The sequence below is a fragment of the Trichosurus vulpecula genome, chromosome 2 (assembly GCF_011100635.1).
Source record: "Trichosurus vulpecula isolate mTriVul1 chromosome 2, mTriVul1.pri, whole genome shotgun sequence".
NCBI classification, from domain to species: Eukaryota; Metazoa; Chordata; class Mammalia; order Diprotodontia; family Phalangeridae; genus Trichosurus; species Trichosurus vulpecula.
Window position 1 is genome coordinate 45,355,487 of NC_050574.1, and position 20,776 is coordinate 45,376,262.

Sequence of the window (20,776 nt, forward strand, 5' to 3'; positions counted from 1 at the left end):
CACATGGTTAAGAAGCTCTGTTCTAATGTGACTTCTCTCCTGAATTTTACAAAATAGGGTCTCTGCTTAAGCTCCCTTTAACTTATTTATAATCATGAATTTGCCTATTTATGGGTCTATCTTTCTCCAAGATAGTTCATCCTCTGCCATATAAATGACTGGAAGAGTAACTGGGGAATATCGGTAGCTTGAAGTTGTTACTTCTTATGGATGATTAGCTCAGAAGTTATCCAAAGGGGGGAAAAGTGTCCTCCCTTTGACATTTAGCCCAGTAATTCCCTAAGCAAAATGAGGGCATATCTTTCATCTTTCCATACTCCTCACTTCATTGTAGTAGAGTCAATTATTCAGCCACCTTACCCACATGTTTGGGCTGGACTCTATACCAAGAAAAATGAGCAAACCCTAACCAACTCCTCTGGGGCCTCGAAAAATGTGAGATTTCCACTCATCAGCTCATAGAAAAGTGGAAGAACTCAGTTAAAACAATTGGTTGGTGTATTTTCATTTCAAACAATCAATTAGACTTAAAAAAACCTATCAAAAACAACCTGGTTGTCTGAAATGGCGATAAGGTACGACTGGATATTTTAGGATCATATCGAGACCATCTCAGGCAACATAATTGTAAGGAAACATGCAACATAGAGAGGGTCATGGAAAGACCCTTCCCCAACAGGAAGAGAGCAGATAGTGAAGTAATGAGCAGATAGAACACACATGCTCTGCACAAGGGTTAAAGCTGGGGTATAAGAGGGGAAGCATGGGAGGTAGAGCAGTGCTGGGAGAGGTAAGTCAGCTCCCAGTTACTACTGAAAACCCTTTCTTTTCCAGGGATTTACAACAGCCTGTGCTGCCACTTGTCCAGGGAAAGTGATTCCGTGGTTATGACTCCTGGGTGAGTAAGAGATGTTCCTGTAGGTAGGAGGGGTCAGGTCACATGTGAGAGGGAATAATTTGACAGTGCTCTAGGAAGCAGAAAGAGGAGGAAGGAGGGCCTGTAACTAATCAGGGAAGGAGAATCCCTATTTCTAGATATTAGAGAATCATAGGCTTTTAGAGATGGAAAAGATTTAAGAGGCAATTGAAACCAATCATCATCCAAAAAGGAATCCTTACTACAAGAAACCTCCTGTATGGAGGGGTGTGCTGCCCACCAGTTCCTGAGATGACCCATAACCTTTTTTTGACAACTCTGGTTGTTAGGAAGTTTTCTTGATCTTAAGCCTAAATCAAGCTCTTTTCAACTTCTACCCATTACTATTACTTCTGTCCTTTGGGATCAAACAGGAAAAATTGAGCCTTTTTCCCATATAACAGTCTTTCAAATGATTAAAGAGAGCAATCACATCTTCCTAGGATCTTCTCTTCTCCCTGCTAAACATTCCAAGTTCCTTCAGCTAATTCTCATGAGCAATAGACTCATGGTCTATCACCATCCCGGTTGCCTTCCTTTGGACACTCCACAATTTATCAATTATCTCCCTATATGGTGGTTCCCAGAATTGAATTCAGCACTTCAGATATCACATTAGTTTTTTTTGGCTGCTATAACACACTGTTACTATTGAGCTTATTATCCACTAAAACCTTCAGATCGTTTTCAGAAAAGCTGCTATCTAACCATGGCTCCACTATTCTGTACTTTTTCTCTAGTGTAAAAATTATCTAGCTGTCTGTATTTGGTTTACTTTTATTTTTAAAATTCTGAACATAACAAACACCAGATAAAATAAGAACTGGCATAAACAAAATATAACAAGACAGAAGATTATACTTGAAACTGTGAACATAACAAACACCAGATAAAATAAGAACTGGCATAAACAAAATATAACAAGACAGAAGATTATACTTGAAACTGTGGATCTCTTACAACATAACTTATTTTCCTTGCAAGTATAAAATAAATTCAACATATAACCTTTCTAAAAAAAATCAATTTTCTTTTTTTGCTTTTATCTTTTTTATTTTAGACAAATGCGAAAACTTAAATACACAATAAAACAAAAAGAAATATAAACATATATTAAAACTTAAATACAAAATAAGAAAAAAGTCATGTGCACAGCAGAATGTAAGAGAGGATCAAAAATATATAGCCAAAACTTTCCATTTCAAGAAAGCCTATGTAATAAGCACCACACATTGTGTTGAGAGCTGTCCATCTTTTCTTTGCTTCCTTGTAAGTTTTCTTTTGTTCTCTGCTGTGCATTTTTTACTTTATTCTTTTCCCCCCTTCCTCCACCCCCAGAAGGCTACAATTATGCATAGACATATTTATATATGGATATATGTACACATATACATAAATATACATAGATAAACATACTTTCCCTAATAAATTCTACTCCTGTTATTTGTTTTTATATTTGTGTGTATCTCTTATTTCCTACCCCTTCTGCCTCCTCTACTTTACTTCTACCCACTACCTTTCCCTCTTATTACTTAACCCCCCCCAGGATCCCTCCCTTGTCCTCCCATTAATCTAAACACCCTTCTATACCTCCCCTTTAACCTATTCCCTCCCCCACCCCTCTAAATATCCCTCCTTTATCCTCTCCCCCTCACTATCCCCTTAGTGGTTCATTTCTTTCTGAATTTTCAGGACTTATATATCTTCTAGATATATATGTATTGTTCCCTCTTGAATCCATTCCCAAAGAAAGTAGGTTTCCAGAACTAACATCTCTCCTTCCCCATCTAATTTCTTTGTGTTAGTTCTTCCTCTCACACCTCATCTGTATAAGATAATTATTCTTTTAAGCTGTTCCTAAATGGTTTCACTTTTTAAAGCATATCATACTCAGGTTTACTCCAATCTTTCTTATGAACTACCCAATTACTAATTACAATCTTGGACATACATTTTACATAACATAAAATGTAAACAGTCTGTCCTTACTGAGTTCCTTGTAATTAGTCTTTGGTATGTACCTTATTTTTCTTTTGGCTTTTGTTTTTGTATGTCAAATCTACTAAGTTCAGATTTTTTTTTTAACAAAATCTTGAAAGTCTAACAATTCATTAAGTGTCCATTTTTTTCATTGAGAATTATGCTTTACTTTGCTGGGTATATTTTCGGCCAGAACCCCAATTCTTTTGCTCTTCAATATATAAAGTGTTCCAAGACCTGTCATCTTTTAGTGTTGCCACTGCTAGGTCTTGTGTGATTCTAATTGTGGCACCACCATATTTAAATTGTTTTTTTCCTTATTGCTTATAATATTTTATCCTTGAGCTGGGGATTTTGGAATTTGACTGTAATATTCTTGTGGTTTTCCTCGTAGGATCTCTTTCAGGTGGTAATTGGTGGATTTTTTTCTATTTCTATTTTCCCCTATTGTTCTAATGCTTCAGGACAATTCAATTATTTCTTGTATTATTATATCAAGATTCATTTTTTATCATAGCTTTCCAGTAGTCTGATTCTTATGTTTTCTCTTCTTGATCTGTTCTCCAGGTCAGTTGTTTTTCTTATGGGATGTTTCACATTCTCTTCTATTTTTTTCACTTTTTATATTTTGTCTTATTATTTCTTGATCTTTCATAATTTTTCTGGCTTTCCCTTGCCCAGTTCTGATTTTCAAGGAGTTGTTTTCTTCCTTATTATTCTGGATCTCCTTTTCTGACTGACTTTCTTTTCATAATCTTCTTGTTTTTCTTGGATTGTTCTAATTTTTTTTTAGCTTTTCTTCCATCTCTCTCATTCGATTTTTAAAATCTTTTTAAAGTTCTTCTATGAATTCTTTTTGGGCAGGTGACCATTTGATGTTATTCTTTTGGGTAGAAGAGGGTTTCTTTGCTTCAGTATTCTCCTCTGAAGATGGATTCTTCTCTATTTCCATAGTAACTCTCTAGGGTTGGATACTTCCTCCTTTGCCTGTGCATTAAAAAAACATATTTGTAGTAGCTTAGTGTTCGTAATCACCTCTAGTCCTGCTGCATGGGGGATGATGCCTCTGGCCTCAGATCCTCCTTCAGTTCTCCCCTCTGACTTTGAACCCAAACCAAGACCTCCAGCCCCTGAAAGTGCCCATACCCAGCAGCATCCCCATCCCACTGCTTCTACACTCATTGGGCATGTGCTGGTTCCTTCTCACCCCTGATGTGTCTCTGAAGCACAGCTGGGTCTGGCATTTCTTGTCAGCAGAAGTTCCTTCAATCTTTCTGTCGTAGATGGCCAACTCCACTCATTGTCCTAGGGGTAAAAGTTCCCATGGCTGGGGCCAAGGCAGCCTTCCAACCCAGCTAGTCCAAAGGCTTGCTGCTTGTTTGTTTAAGTGGACCTAGCACCTAGCCTGGAGGCATCTACTCTTCTCAAGGGATCAAACCTTGTCCTGGGATTTTTCTTCAGATCTTCCCAGATTATTTTAGGAGGACCCCTGTTATACCCCTACTCTTATTTATTTTTACTACTCTATGTTTGCCCTGAGACACTATTTTATCTTTTTTACTGGGGAAAATCTTGAGAGCTTGGAATTTTCTGATCTTCTCCACCCATCTTCCCAGAATCCTCTATTTTGTTTTTCAGTTTCAAAGTCCAAGATCCAAGAAAATCAAAACCAAGAACAAATATGTGTGTGTGTGTGTGTGTATACACACACACACACACACACACGCACATGTATATATATATATACACACACATATATGTGTATATGTATATATATATACATATATACACACATATATAGTTAAGGAAAACAAATTCTTGCATTAGTTTTGCCCACTCCCCCTCAATAAAAAAAATATGCTTTAATCATCATTCTGAATCTAAAAACTCTCTATCTGGTGGTGTACAACATGTTTCTTTATGAATCATTTGGATTTGTGTTTGATCATTGTGTAACCAATCTTTCAAAGTTGCTTATCTTTACAATATAGTTGTTATTGTAGAAATTGTTCTCCTGCTTCTGTAATTTCATTTTGGATCAGTTGATATGAGTCTTTCAAGGTTTTTCTGAATATGTTCCCTTCATCATACATCACAATAGTATTCCATCTCATTCATATATTGTAACTTGTTCAGCTATTCCTCAAGTGATGGGCAACTCCTTGGTTTCCAATTCTTTGTTACCACAAAAAGAACTGCTATAAATATTTTTTCGACATATGGGGCCTTTTCCTTTAATTTCTTTGGGATTTGGACGTAGTGGTGGTATTGCTGGGTCAAAAGGTATGCATAGTTTTTAAAAACCCTTTAGGTATAGTTATAAATTGTTCTCCAGAATGTTTGGACTAGTTCATAACTCCAAAGGGCATTAATGTAATTATTTTCCCACTTTCCCTCCAGCATTTGTCATTTTCCTTTTCTGTCATCTTAGCCAATCTAATAGGTATGAGGGGTTACCTCAGAGTTGTGTTAATTTATATTTCTCTAATTACTAGTGACTTTGATAATTTTTACATGACTATCAGTAGATTTGATGTCATCTTCTGAGCACTACCTGTTCATATCTTTTGACCATTTGTCAACTGGAAATGGCTCTTATTTTTATAAATTTGGCTTACTTTCCCATATAATTGAGAAATTATAATATAATTAATATTATAATAATATAATTGAATATTATATATATATATAATTGAGACCTTTATCAGAAAAACTTGCTGTAAAGTTTTTCCTCCCAGTTCCCTGCTTTCCTTCTAAGCTTAGCTGCATTGATTTTGTTTGTGCAAAACCTTTTAAAATTTAATGGAATGGGGGGCGGAGCCAAGATGGCAGCTGGTAAGCAGGGACTAGAGTGAGCTCCGTACCCGAGTCCCTCCAAAAACCTATAAAAAATGGCTCTGAACCAATTATAGAATGGCAGAACCCACAGATCAGCAGAGAGAAGCAGGGCTCCAGCCCAGGACAGTCTGGATGGTCTCTGGGTGAGGTCTATTCCACACGGAGCTGGGAGCTGGGAGCTGGGAATGGAGTGGAGCAGAGCCCAGCCTGAGCGGCGTGGACCATCCAGACCAGAAGCCAGGTGGAGGGGACCCTAGCGCCCTGGATATGTGAACTGCAGCAGTTACCAGACCCCTCAACCCACAAACACCAAAGACTGCGGAGAGGGTTAGTGGGAAAAGCTGCGGGAGTGGAAGGAGTTCGCGGTTTGGCTTCCAGCCCCGGGGGCAGCGGAGGTGGGGCAGCTAAACCTATTGTTACTTCCGGCTCCAGGCCCAACTGGTGGGAGGAATTAAGTGGCGGATCAGAGCAGGAGTGCAACAGCCTGCTGAAGATCTAAGCCCAGTCTGGACTGGGGGTTCTTGGGGAAGGAGTACTGGGGGTCTGACAAAGCTGGCACTTCCCCCCCAAACATGGAACATAGAACTCGTTAGTCTACAAGCAGTCATACCCCACTGAAAAACTCAAGGGTCAAGTTAGTTGGTTGGGAATATGGCCAGGCAGCGAAAACGCCCCCAGATTCAGTCTCAGACTTTGGATTCTTTCTTTGGTGACAAAGAAGACCAAAATATACAGCCTAAAGAAGACAACAAAGTCATAGAGCCTACAACAAAAGCCTCCAAGAAAAACATGAACTGGCCCCAGGCCATAGAAGAACTCAAAAAGGTTTTGGAAAAGCAAGTAAGAGAAGTAGAGGAAAAATTGGGAAGAGAAATGAGAAGGATGCGAGAAAACCATGAAAAACAAGTCAATGACTTGCTAAAGGAGACCCAAAAAATACTGAAAAATACACTGAAGAAAACAACACCTTAAAAAACAGACTAACTCAAATGGCAAAAGAGCTCCAAAAAGCCAATGAGGAGAAGAATGCCTTGAAAGGCAGAATTAGCCAAATGGAAAAGGAGGTCCAAAAGACCACTGAAGAAAATACTACTTTAAAAATTAGATTGGAGCAAGTGGAAGCTAGTGACTTTATGAGAAATCAGGATATTATAAAACAGAACCAAAGGAATGAAAAAATGGAAGACAATGTGAAATATCTCCTTGGAAAACCCACTGACCTGGAAAATAGATCCAGGAGAGATAATTTAAAAATTATTGGACTACCTGAAAGCCATGATCAAAAAAAGAGCCTAGATACCATCTTTCAAGAAATTATCAGGGAGAACTGCCCTGATATTCTAGAGCCACAGGGCAAAATAGAAATTGAAAGAATCCATCGATCACCTCCTCAAATAGATCCCAAAAAGAAATCTCCTAGGAATATTGTCACCAAATTCCAGAGCTCCCAGATCAAGGAGAAAATACTGCAAGCAGCCAGAAAGAAACAATTTGAGTATTGTGGAAACCCAATCAGAATAACCCAAGATCTGGCAGCTTCTACATTAAGAGATCGAAGGGCTTGGAATGCGATATTCCGGAGGTCAATGGAGCTAGGATTAAAACCTAGAATCACCTACCCAGCAAAACTGAGTATCATGTGCCAAGGCAAAATATGGATTTTCAATAAAATAGAGGACTTTCAAGCTTTCTCAGTGAAAAGACCAGAACTGAATAGAAAATTTGAGTTTCAAACACAAGAATCAAGAGAAGCATGAAAAGGTAATGAAGAAATGGAAATTGTAAGGGACTTACTAAAGTTGAACTGTTTTGTTTACATTCCTACATGGAAAGATGATGTGTATGATTCATGAGACCTCAGTATTAGGGTAGTTGAAGGGAATATGCATATATATATGTTTATTTATATATATAAGTGAATGTGAATGTGTGCATATATCTATGTGTATATGTATGTATGTATGTATATATATATATATATATATATATATATATATATATATATATATATATATATATAGAGAGAGAGAGAGAGAGAGAGAGAGAGAGAGAGAGCAGACACAGGGTGAGTTGAAGATGAAGGGACGATATCTAAAAGAAATAAAATGAAATTAAGGGATGAGAGAGCAATATACTGAGAGAGGGAGATAGGGAGAGATAGAGTGGGGTGGATTATCTCGCATAAAGGTGGCAAGAGGAAGCAGTTCTGTGGGAGGAGGGGAGAGGGCAGGTGAGGGGGGAATGAGTGAACCTTGCTCTCATCAGATTTGGCCTGAGGGGAAATACCATACATACTCAGTTGGGTATCTTATCCCACAGGAAAGAAGAGGGAGGAAGATAAAAAAAAATAAAAGGGGGGGATGATGGAGGGGAGGACAGATGGGGGTGGAGGTAATCAAAACAAACACTTTGGAAAGGGGACAGGGTCAAGGGAGAAAATTCAATAAAGTGGGATGGGTTGGGAAGGAGCAAAATGTAGTTAGCCTTTCACAACATGAGTTTTGTGGAAGAGTTATACATAATGATACATGTGTGGCCTAGGTTGAATTGCTCAACTTCTTAGGGAGGGTGGGTGGGAAGGGAAGAGGGGAGAGAATTTGGAACTCAAAGTTTTAAAATCAGATGTTCAAAAACAAAAAAAAGTTTTTGCATGCAACTAAAAAATAAGATACACAGGCAATGGGGCGTAGAAATTTATCTTGCCCTACAAGAAAGGAAGGGAAAAGGGGATGAGAGGGGAGGGGGGTGATAGAGGGGAGGGCTGACTGGGGGAACAGGGCAACCAGAATATAAGCCATCTGGGAGTGGGGGGGAGGGTAGAAATGGGGAGAAAAATTGTAATTCAAACTGTTGTGAAAATCAATGCTGAAAACCAAATATGTTAAATAAATAAATTTAAATTTAAAAAAAAAATTTAATGGAATAAAAATTGTCTATTTTACCTCCTATCAATCTCTCTCTAATATCTTGTTGGTCATGAATTGTTCCCTTATCCATAGATCTGACAGGTATTTTTTTCTATGCTCCATTAACGTGCTTATATCACTATGTCTAAACCATGTACCTATGTTGAGCTTATTTTGATGCATGTGTGAGATATTGATCTATGCCCAGTTTCCATCATACTGCTTTTCAGTTTTCCCAGCATTTTTTGTTAAATGATTAGTTTTTGCCCCAATAACTCGTATCTTAGGGTTTATCAAACAATAGGTTAATGTGCTCATTTGTTTCTATATATTGTGTACCTAATCTATTCCATTAATTAGCCACTCTATTTCTCATCCAATACCAAATCACTGTCAAAACTTAATTTTTCTTTGAGGCTTTGCTTGTAGATCTTTTCATGTCATTTTCTTCTTCTGAGTTTGTATCTTGAGTTTCCCTGTTACCATGGTAATGTTTTATCATCAGATTTTTTTGGTTGTCTATTCATTTTTCCAGCCTACTTCTTGACCTTGGGCTTTTTATTAGTATTGAGCTTCGCTCAACTCTGCAGGGAGAATGACTTAGCTGAGCTGATTTTTATGATCTCCTGCTGCTATCACAGATCGGTCTGGGGGCCAGTAATTTTCTGGTTCCTTTCAAGGTGTGATCCAGAGAAGTTTACTGCCCTCCTGGTCTGTACTCTGTCCTCACACAGGTAGGACCCCTGCTCCCTGGTGACAAGTGCTCCTTTCTACCTTATAACTGGGTAAAGGCACTATGAAACTAACAAATGTACCTAATTCTGCACTAAGTACTATTACAGGGAACCCACAGGATCTTTTTCTGACAAGGTATTCAGTCTCCTTACTGTCCCTGGGTGTTGCCACTGCCACAGTCTAGTACTACATCCACTACAGGTGCCACTTCTGCTGTGCCATGCTCCTGGCCAGTCCCTACCCCAACATCTGCAGACTTCTCTTTTTGCTTCCTAAGTTGCCCTAGGCTGGAAAAATGATGTGCTGTGACTAGTAATAGATTTTCCCACTTAGAACTTGGGTTGGTGTTTCCTGTGGTGGTTTTATAGAAAAGGAAGGTTTGAAAGCTGTGAACTTTCACTGTCATCTTGAGTCAGCCCCACCAACATTTTTTGTTGAATAGTGAGTTCTTGCCCCAATAGCTGAGATCCTTGAGCTTATCAAACACTAGGTTACTGTGCTCTTTTGTTTCTATCATGTAATTAATTGATTCCACTAATTACACTTCTCAATAAGTACCAAATTGTTTTGATGTTTATGGCTTTGTAGTATAGTTTGAGATCTGGTACTACTAGGCCTCCTTCCTTGTCACATTTTTTCATTAATTCCCTTGATACTCTTGTCCTTTTGTTCCTCCAGATAAATCATGATGCTTTTCTAGCACTATAAAGTAGTCTTTTAGTAGTCTGAATGGTATGGTACTGAATAAATAATTCAAGTTAGGTATTATTATCACTTTTATCATATTGCTTTGGCTTTACCACAAGCAATTAATATTTCTCCACTTATTTAGACCTGTCTTTATTTGTATAAAGAGTGTTTTGTAGTTTTGGTCAGATAATTCCTATGTGTGTCTTAGAAGGTAGAATCCCAAGTATTTTATTCACTACATAGTTATTTTAAATGGAATTTCTCTATCTCTTCCTACTGAATTTTGTTGTCAATATACAAAAAAGCAGATGGTTTGTGTGGGTTTATATTATATTCTGCAATTTTACTAAAGTTGTTTATTATTTCAGTTAGCTTTTTAGTTAATTGTCTAAAGTTCTCTAAACTAAACTAGCATGTCATCTATAAAAAGTGATAGTTTTGTTTCCTCTTTGACTATGCTTGTTCTTTTATTTTTTGTATTGCTTATAGCTAGCATTTCTAGTATGTAGTTGTTGAGTCATTTTGCAATTATTCTAGCACTATACTGAATAGTAATGGTGATAATGGACATTCTTGCCTTCCCTCAATCTTATTGGAAAGGGTCTGAACTTATGCCTACTAGAGATAATTCTGGCTCATGTTTTAGATTGATACTACTTATTGTTTTAAGGAAAGTTCCATTTATTCATATGCTTTCTTATGCTTGTAACATTCATATGTTTTTAACAGGAAAGGGTATTACGGTTTAGGTATCATGACCATATTTATGTCATGGAAGGAATTTAATAAGGTCCCTTCTTTTCTAATTTTCAAGCAATTTATGTAGTATTGGAATTAATTCCAATTAACTCATAGGCCAGTTATTTTTGCTTAACACGATACTTTATCTTTTTTCCATTGTTTTCAACTTTTGACTTTTAAAGAACATTTCTTATCTTATAGTGCCATTGGCTTCTATTTGGTCAATTCCAATTTTCAGGTGGTTTGTTGTTTGGGCAAGGTTTTTTATTTTTTGTGCCAAGATATTAATTCCTTTTCCTATTCTTTCTTCCATAAAAGGCATCCAGTGGCTCAGTAGATGGAGCACTGGGCCTGAAGTCAGGAAGACCTAAGTTCAAATCTAGCCTCAGACTATGTGGCTATGTGACCCTGGGAAAGTCACTTAACCTCTGATTGCCTGACAAAATGGTTCCACTGGAGAAACTGGAGAAGGAAATGGCAAACCACTCCAGTATCTTCTGCCAAGAAAACCTCAAATGAGGTCATGAAGGGTCAGTCACAACTGAAATGAATGAACAAAAATTCTTTCTTCTAGAACTCTCATTTCTTTTCCCAGTTTTACCTCTAGTTCTCTCATTTCACTAACAAAAACACTTTTTAATTCTTGCTTCACCTCTTCTAGGAATTCTAGTTGAATCAGTATTAAAACTGTTTTTCTTTGAGGCTTTGCTTGTAGATGTTTTAGAGTCCTTCTCTATTTCTGGGTTTTTGTTTTGAATGTCCCTGTCATGATAATATTTTTCCAGATGGATTTTTTTTTTGCTTGCTATTCTTCTAGTTCATTTCCTGAACTCAGACCTGATGTTAGGGCTGTTGCTGTTGTTGTACATCCTTTGTTCTCAAAGAGAACCAATGATATCAGGAGGGTGATAACTTGACTTGCAAATGAATTGGATTTAAATGAGGCAGAGCTCTACACAGTCATCAGATTCACTCTCTCCTCCAGAGTCACTGAAGTCCAATGGCAAGACACAGGTCAGGATGACTGGCAATGGCCCAGGATGCAGTGGGAGACCTTGTCCTTTTTAAGCTAAGATCTCAGTTTGTCTGAGGCAACACCCATTCAGTAGTTAAAGGCTAGGTAAGACTTGAGGTAAAAAGATGGCCTAGTTTGCCTTCCCAAAAGAATCAATCTGGGAGGGGAAGACCCTTAAGAGTTTCTGGCCATAACAGAAATAACTGCTATTTACACTTACTTTGAGATATCAAAACCCAAACAATGAGTAAGTGAGGCTGGGGACTATCATTGGCCAATCAGTAAGAGCAAGAGTGATTTGGGTTTAAAGGTATAGTCAGGTAGCTCCACTAGAATCCCAATGAGCTTTATCAAAGACTGGTTTTCCAGAGCTCTGCACTTCTGTAGGGAAGGTCTAGGTGAGCCTTGATGCTATTTTCTTAAAGATATTGAGTTTTGTGTTATTCCAAGATCTTAGGGACTGCTCAGGCTGGGGCCTTGCAAGCTTTTAGCCCTCCTAAAATGGTCTGATTTAGGATATAGTGTGATAGCTGTTCCCTTGCTCTTAGCTCTGTAAGTATCTGATCTAGGTTTCAGCCTGAACAATAGTAGACTGTTGCTGCACTCAGTCACAATTAGACAGCTGGAAAATGATATCAGTTCAGTGTAACAGTACTGTAGGTTTCCCTTGGTCTGAAACTCTTGCTCTGGCTATTCCTCAGCAGGTTTCAGAGTCATATTGCTACTGTATGCTTCTAAACCTGTTCCTTTCTCAGTACATTGCCCAGGGCCAGGACCAAAATTTTTAAAATATAGCCAAAACAGTACTTGGAGGGAAATTAATATCTTTAAATACTTTCATGAGTGAGAGAAAGAACAGATCAATGAATTAGGCAAGCAACTAAAAAACTCTGGAAAAACAACAAATTAAATATTTCCAATTAAACACCAAACTTTTAATGAGGTGATGGGAAATAAATGGAACAAAACTTATTTTAATAAGTAAAATAAATAAAGTACTAAAAATCAAAGAGATTGATAAAATTTAAAGTAAAAAGTCATTGAATTAATAAATAAAACCAGGAGCAATTTTTGTAAAAACCAATAAAATACATACAACATTAGCTGACTTGATTTAAAAAAAAAAGAAAGTAAAATTACTAGTATCAAAAATGCAAAAAAGGTGAATTCACAAACAATGAAGAAGAAGAAATAAAAGAAATTGTTAGGAACTATTTTGCCCGATTATGTGCCAATAAAACTGACAATCTAAATGAAATGGATGAATATTTATAAAACTATAAAATTCCAAGATGAACAGAACAAGAAATAGAGAGTGTAACCGTATCTTAGGGAAAAAAAAACTAAATAAGCCATAAATGAACTTCTAAAGAACAAAAAAATCTGAGGCCAGATGAATTTGTAAGTGAATTCTATTAGACACTTGAAGAACAATTAATTCTAAAACTATATAAACTGAAAAAAATAGCATAAGAGGGAGTCCTGTCATATTTCTTCTATGATACAAATAAAATCTTGATTCCTAAACCTGGGAAAGAAAAAAATAAAGAGAAATACAGACCAATGTCTTTAATGAATATTGATGCAAAATTTTAAAATAAAATATTAGAAAAGAGACAACAATATATCATAAAGATTTTACACTATGACCAGTCTGGATTTATACCAAGAAAGCATGACTGTTTTAAGATTAGGAAAACTCTAAACATAACTGACCACATTAGTAACAAGAATAACAAAAATCATGATTATGTCACCAGATAAGAAAAAGTTACAATGCTTATATCTGTTAAAAACACTAGAAAGTATAGGAATAAGTAGATCTTTCCTTAATATAAGTAGTATCTATATAACACCAAGAATTAGGATTATCTCTACTGGGTATAAACTAGCGGATTTTCTGATAAGTTTGCGGTAAAGCAAGAACATCCATTATTAACATTACTATTTGACATAGTTCAATAAATAATAATGATAGTAATAAGACAAAAAATAAATTGAAGGAATAATCATAGGCAAAGCAGAAACAAAATAATCACTATTTTAAGGGGGCATGACCAAGAAAGGAATTTGTTTTGTTTGATGATACATGTTTGTAACAGGGGTTTTATTTTCCTTCCTTTACACCATTTGGAGGTGAATAGGTAGGCGGGAGAGAATGTAGATTTGAAGATAAAATAAAATTCAATTTTTAAAATGCATAGATGAGAATAGGGGGTTGGAGCCAAGATGGCAGCTGGAAAGCAGGGACCTGCTTAAGCTCTCCCCCAAATCCCTCCAAACACCTGTAAAAAATGGCTCTGAACAAATTCTAGAGCTGTGGAACCCACAAAATAGCAGAGGGAAACAGGTCTCCAGCCCAGGAGAGCCTGGATGGTTGCCAGGAAGGGGTCTATTGCATGGTGCTAAGAGTGGAGGGCAGCCCAGCATGGGCTGTGCTGGGACAGACCAGACCTGGAATCAGCCAGCTGAAACAGGCCTTGGGGCTATGAAACAATGAGCTGTGGCAGTTACCAGACTTCTCAACTTACAAACGCCAAAGAGCAGGTTAGGGGGAAACTGCGGGATCCAGTTCAGAGTGGTCAGGCCCCCAGCTATGGGGGTGGAGGAGGTGGGCAGCAGTGGTGTAGCAGCAGCAGGAAGCTCCTAAGGCTGCTTCCAGAACTCCAGCGCCAGCCGCTTCCTGAATCCCCGGCTCATACCATGGGAGGAATCTAGCAGCAGATCAGAGCAGGAGGGCAAGGAGCATTTTGTGGGCACATGGGCAGATTCTCTTACTGTGCCCTGTGTGGATTTGTATTGCGGTCCTGGTTGGCATTCTTGGGGGAGAAGGAGCACTGCTGGGACAGAGCCTGTGGTGACGGTGGAGTAGAAGTAGCTCTGAAAACAGCAGTGCTTGGACCCTAAAGCTTGGGACAAAGTACTCTCTACTCTACACGCAGTCATATCCTGTCAAAAAGCTCAAGGGTCAAGTAGTTGACTGGGAACATGAAGAGGCAGCAAAAACAAACTCAAACTCAGACTCAGACTCAAATTCTAGATTCCTTTTTTGGTGACAAAGAAGAGCAAAACATACAGCCAGAAGAAGTCAACAAAATCGAAGAGCCTACATCAAAAGCCTCCAAGAAAAACATGAATTGATATGAAATGGTCTCAGGCCACAGAAGAACTCAAGAAGGATTTGGAAAAGCAAGTTAGAGAAGTAGAGGAAAAACTGGGAAGAGAAATGAGAAGGATGCAGGAAAACCATGAAAAACAAATCAATGACTGGCTAAAGGAGACCCAAAAAAAATACTGAAGAAAATAACACCTTAAGAAATAGACTAACTCAAATGGCAAAAGAGCTCCAAAAAGCCAATGAGGAGAAGAATGCCTTGAAAGGCAGAATAACCCAAATGGAAAAGGAGGTCCAAAAGACCACTGAAGAAAATACCACCTTAAAAACTAGATTGGAGCAAGTGGAAGCTAGTGACTTTATGAGAAACCAAGATATTATAAAATAGATCCAAAGGAATAAAAAAAGGAAGCCAGTGTGAAATATCTCATTGGAAAAGTCACTGACCTGGAAAATAGATCCAGGAGAGATCATTTAAAAATTATTGGACTACCTGAAAGCCATGATCAAAAAAAGAGCCTAGACATCATCTTTCAAGAAATTATCAAGGAAAATTGCCCTGATATTCTAGAACAAGAGGGTAAAGTAGAAATTGAAATAATCCACCGATTGCCTCTTGAAAAAGATGCCAAAGTATGGCAGCTGGAAAGCAGGGACTTGCCTAAAGCTCTCCCCCAGGACCCTCCAAACACCTATAAAAAATGGCTCTGAACAAATTCTAGAACGGCATAACCCACAAAATAGCAGAGGGAAGCAGGGCTCCAGCCCAGGACAGCCTAGATGGTTGCTGGGTAAGGTCTATCGCACAAAGAGCTGGGAGCAGAACAGAGCAGAGCCCAGCGTGGACTGCACCTGGATCAACCAGACCGGGAGCCAGGTGAAATAGGCCGTAGCACCCTAAATCAGTGAGCTGTGGCAGTTACAAGACTTCTCAACCCACAAACACCAAAGACAACAGAAAAGGTTAGTGGGAAAAACTGCAGGGACTGAATGAAAGGAGTTCGCAGTTCGGCCACACCCCAGGGGCAGTGGAGGTGGTGCAGCTCTCAGGGTGCTTACAGAGCTACAGCTGCAGTCACTTCTGGCCCCAGGGCCACCTGGTGGGAGGAATTAAGTGGTGGATCAGAGCAGGAGTGCAGAGCCTGCTTAGATCTGAGTTGCAGTCTGGGTTGGCAGTTCTTGGGGGAGAAGGAGAGCTGGTGTGGCAGAGCTTGCTGTGTAGAAATAGCTCTGAAAACAACAGCACAACCCCTCAAGCTTGGGACAAAGTACTCTCTACTCTACAAGCAGTCATATACTGACAAAAAGCTCAAGGGTCAAATAGTTGGCTGGGAACATGAACAGGCAGTGAAAACAGACTCAGACATTGGAATCTTTCCTTGGTGACAAAGAAGATCAAAACATACAAACAGAATAAGCCAACAAAGTCAAAGAGCCTACATCAAAAGCCTCCTAGAAAAATATGAATTGGTCTCAGGCCCTGGAAGAGCTCAAAAAGGATTTGGAAAAGCAAGTTAGAGAAGTAGAGGAAAAATTGGGAAGAGAAATGAGAAGGATGCAGGAAAACCATGAAAAACAAATCAATGACTTGCTAAAGGAGATCCCCAAAAAAACTGAAGAAAATAACACCTTAAGAAATAGACTAATTCAAATGGCAAAAGAGCTCCAAAAAGCCAATGAGGAGAAAAATGCCTTGAAAGGCAGAATTAGCTAAACGGAAAAGGAGGTCCAAAAGACCACTGAAGAAAATACTACCTTAAAAATGAGATTGGAGCAAGTGGAAGCTAGTGACTTGATGAGAAATCAAGATAGTATAAAACAGAACCAAAGGAATGAAAAAATGGAAGACAATGTCAAATATCTCATTGGAAAAGCCACTGACCTGGAAAATACATTCAGGAGAGATAATTTTAAAATTATTGGACTACCTGAAAGCCATGATCAAAAAAAGAGTCTAGATATCATCTCTCAAGAAATTATCAAGGAGAACTTCCCTGATATTCTAGAGACAGAGGGTAAAATAGAAATTGAAAGAATTCACCTATTGCCTCCTGAGTATTGTGGAAGGGTTTTGCATAATGATACACATGTGACCTATGTTGAATTGCTTGCCTTCTTAGGGAGGGTGGGTGGGGAGGGAAGAAGGGAGAGAATTTGGAACTCAAAGTTTTAAAAGCAGATGCTTAAAAATTTTTTTTAAAAATTTTTTTGCATGCAGCTGGGAAACAAGATGTATAGGGAATGGGGCATAGAAACCTATCCTGCCCTACAAGAAAGTAAGGGAAAAAGGGATGGGGGTGGGGAATGGGCTGAAAGAGGGGAGGGAATGAGGCAATCAGAATATAAGCCATCTTGGAATGGGGGGAGGGTAGAAATGGGGAAAAAATTTGTAATTCAAACTCTTATGGAAATCAATGCTGAAAACTAAAAATATAAAATAAATTAATAATGATAATAATAAGATCCCAAAAAGAAAACTCCTATGTTATTGTCACCAAATTCTAAAGTTTCCAGGTCAGGGAGAAAATACTGCAAGCAGCCAGAAAGAAACAATTTCGGTATTGTGGAAACATAATCAGGATAATACAAGATCTAGCAGCTTCTACATTAAAGGATTGAAGGGCTTGGAATATGATATTCCGGAGGTCAAAGGAGCTAGAATTAAAACCAAGAATCACCTACCCAGCAAAACTGAGTATAATGCTCCAAGGCAAAATATGGATTTTCAGTAAAATAGAGGACTTTCAAGCTTTCTCAATGAAAAGACCAGAGCTGAACAGAAAATTTGACTTTCAAATATAAGAATCAAGAGAAGCATGAAAAGTTTAACAAGAAAGAGAATTCATAAGGGACTTACTAAAGTTGAACTGTTCTGTTTACATTCCTACATGGAAAAATGATGTGTGTAATTTATGAGACCTTTCTCAGTGTTAGAGGAGTTGAACAGAATACAGAGAGAGGGCACAGGATGAGTTGAATATGAAGGGATGATATCTTAAAAAATGAAATAAATTTAAGGGGTGAGAGAGGAATATATTGAGAGAGGGAGAAAGGGAGAGATAAAAGGGGGTAAACTATCTCACATGAAAGTGGCAAGGAAAAGCAGTTATGTTGGAAGGGAAGAGGGGGCAGCTGAGGGGGAATGAGTGAATCATACTCTCATCGGATTTGACCTGAGGATGGAATAACATACACACTCAATTGGGTATCTTACTCCACAGGAAAGTAAGGGGAAGGGGATAAATAAGGCGGAGGGGGTGATAGAAGGGAGGGCAGATAGGGGGAGGAGGTAATCAAAAGCAAACACCTTTGAAAAGTAACAGGGTCAAGTGAGAAAATTGAATAAAGGGGGACAGGAAAGGATGAAAGGAAATATAGATAGCCTTTCACAAGATGAGCATTATGGAAGTGTTTTACATAATGATACATGTGTGATCGATGTTGAATTGTTTGCCTTCCTAGGGAGGGTGGGTGGGGAGGGAAGAGGGGAGAGAATTTGGAACTCAAAGTTTTAGAAGCAGATGCTTAAAAATTTTTTTTAAAGTTGTTTTTTTGCATGCAGGTGGGAAACAAGATATATAGGGAATGGGGCATAGAAATCTATCCTGCCATACAAGAAAGTAAGGGGAAAGGGGATGGGGGGGGGAGTGGGGTGAAAGAGGGGAGGGCAGACTTGGGAACAAGGCGATCAGAATATATGCCATCTTGGAATTGCCGGGAAGGTAGAAATGGGGAGAAAATTTGTAACTCAAAATCTTGTCAGAATCAACGTTGAAAACTAAAATATTAAATACATTTAAATAAATTAAAAAAAGACAACCAAAAAAATGCATAGATAATTGAAGTCCCTCATGCCTCCCAAAAGTCTAACAGATTTTCATCTGTTCCTTGAATTCATCCATTTTCTTTTTCTGTCCAGGTGGTCTTCAGAATTCTACAATGAAGATATCACTTTTGCTTATCACTACATTGACCTTCGATTAAAAGCTAGATCCATATCCTATCTCTGATGGTTCACAGGCCTCAGTTTCCTCATCTGAAAATGAGGGAATTGGCCCAAATGGCCTCTAAGGGCCAGCTCTGCATTTATGATCCTAACATCCTAAGCATGCTCTCCATCTTATTTCTCTAGTTCTGGTTCCCAGATTTTCTCACATAAGTATACTTTCTTAAAATACAATGCTGGTATCTATTCTGTTTCTCTTTTTAAAAAAAAGCATACCCTTCTAGAACCATATTTCAGCCACGAATACCATCCTACAAAGTTATGATTTTTAAGTCAACACTTCTTTATTTGCCTGTTCTCATGTACCAAATACAAATGGTTCTTGGGAATGGGATAATGCACTGGAAAGAACATTTGGAGTTGAAGTTATGTTGCTTGGCTCTCATTCTCCCTAGCTGTGTGACCTTCATATTTTCTGGGTCATGGACCCTTTAGTTAATTTGGTGAATTTTAGCGACCCCTTCTCAGAATAATGTTTTAAAATGCATGAATAATATAAATAAGATTACAAAGAAAACCAATTACATGAAAATATAGTTATAGAAATATTTTTTTAAAAAGTTCATGGCCCTCAGGTTAAGAACTCTTGCTTTAGAGTAAGACACTAACCCTCTGGGCCTCCTTGTGCTCCTCTGTAGAATGAAGGCATTGGCGATCTCTATCGGCCTTTCTCGCTCTGTCAATCTATGATTCTTATGTTGAACAAAACATTTTTAACCAGATATTTGAATATAAATGAAACTGATTTTATGACAAGGCATAATCCCATTTGTCTCTTGATTCTTCTTTAGTTACCGCATGGTTCCTGACCACAGGTACCCCTCTCCATTTTATGACTGCATGGCTGCTTCCATCCACTTTCTGAGAACCCTGGAAACCTATGGGGTGGATCCATCTCGGGTCATCATCTGTGGAGACAGTGCTGGAGGTTCATGTGCAACTTCTGTTTGCCAAAGCCTCATGACCCAACCAGATCTCCCCAAGATACGAGCTCAGATTCTGATCTATCCCTATCTCCAGGGATTTAATTTCCAGCTACCTTCTCATCAACAGAACAGAAATGTCCCATTCCTTAGCTGGAACACTTTTACTTCTTGCATGTTTCAATATTTTGATATCCACCCCTCTTGGGAAACCACTATTTGGAATGGTGCTCATGTGCCCCCTGAGATGAGGGAGAAGTCTGAGGAAAGGATAAGTGACCGCAACATACCTAAAAGGTTCAAAGAGAGAGGCTACCAACCCATGTCACCTGGCCCTTTTAATGAGATTGCTTACTTGGAAACCAAACAGCTCTTATGGACAATGAATTCACCCTTAATGGCTGAAAATGACATCATTGCCCAACTCCCAGAAACTCTGCTCGTGACCTGTGAGTTTGATATCCTACGGGATGATGCACTGTTGTACAAAAAGAGGTTGGAGGATCAGGGTGTACCAGTGAGCTGGCACCACATTGAAGATGGTTTTCATGGAGTGATCCTCAGCTTTGACATAAAGCCCTTTTTCTTCCCTTGCTCCTTAAGAATTCTGAGCATTGTTATCCATTTTATAAAGGATCTGTGAACCTCATTCCCAGGACTTTGAAGGCAGAATGGCAAGTATGGACTCTGTTCAAAGCTAGGGGCCCTATTGAACTTTATTTTGCTGATTCAGAGGATAGGGCAAGTTCTGGGGCTGAGGGGCAGAGAGTGGGTATACAGTCCTACCTTAGAATCAAGAGTGCCAAAACAGTTTCTAATGGATAAATAATTAAAGGAAGGTGGTTTTTAAGTAGTGCTTGTTCACAGACATGGTAGTGGAAAGACTAGGCTGGATAATCCTTGTGTTATCT

The 20,776-nt window shown here is 38.5% G+C and overlaps 1 protein-coding gene across 1 annotated transcript in view; it reads left to right on the forward strand.

Annotated features, from left to right (window-relative positions):
• The window catches only part of AADACL4 (arylacetamide deacetylase like 4), a 54,810-nt gene extending 34,302 nt beyond the window's left edge, over window positions 1-20,508 (forward strand). The window contains exons 3-4 of the mRNA XM_036742716.1: window positions 835-898; window positions 19,734-20,508. Coding sequence (XP_036598611.1) covers window positions 835-898; window positions 19,734-20,508 — 839 coding nt within the window. The remainder of the gene's footprint in view (window positions 1-834; window positions 899-19,733) is intronic.
• The last annotated feature ends 268 nt before the right edge of the window (window positions 20,509-20,776 follow it).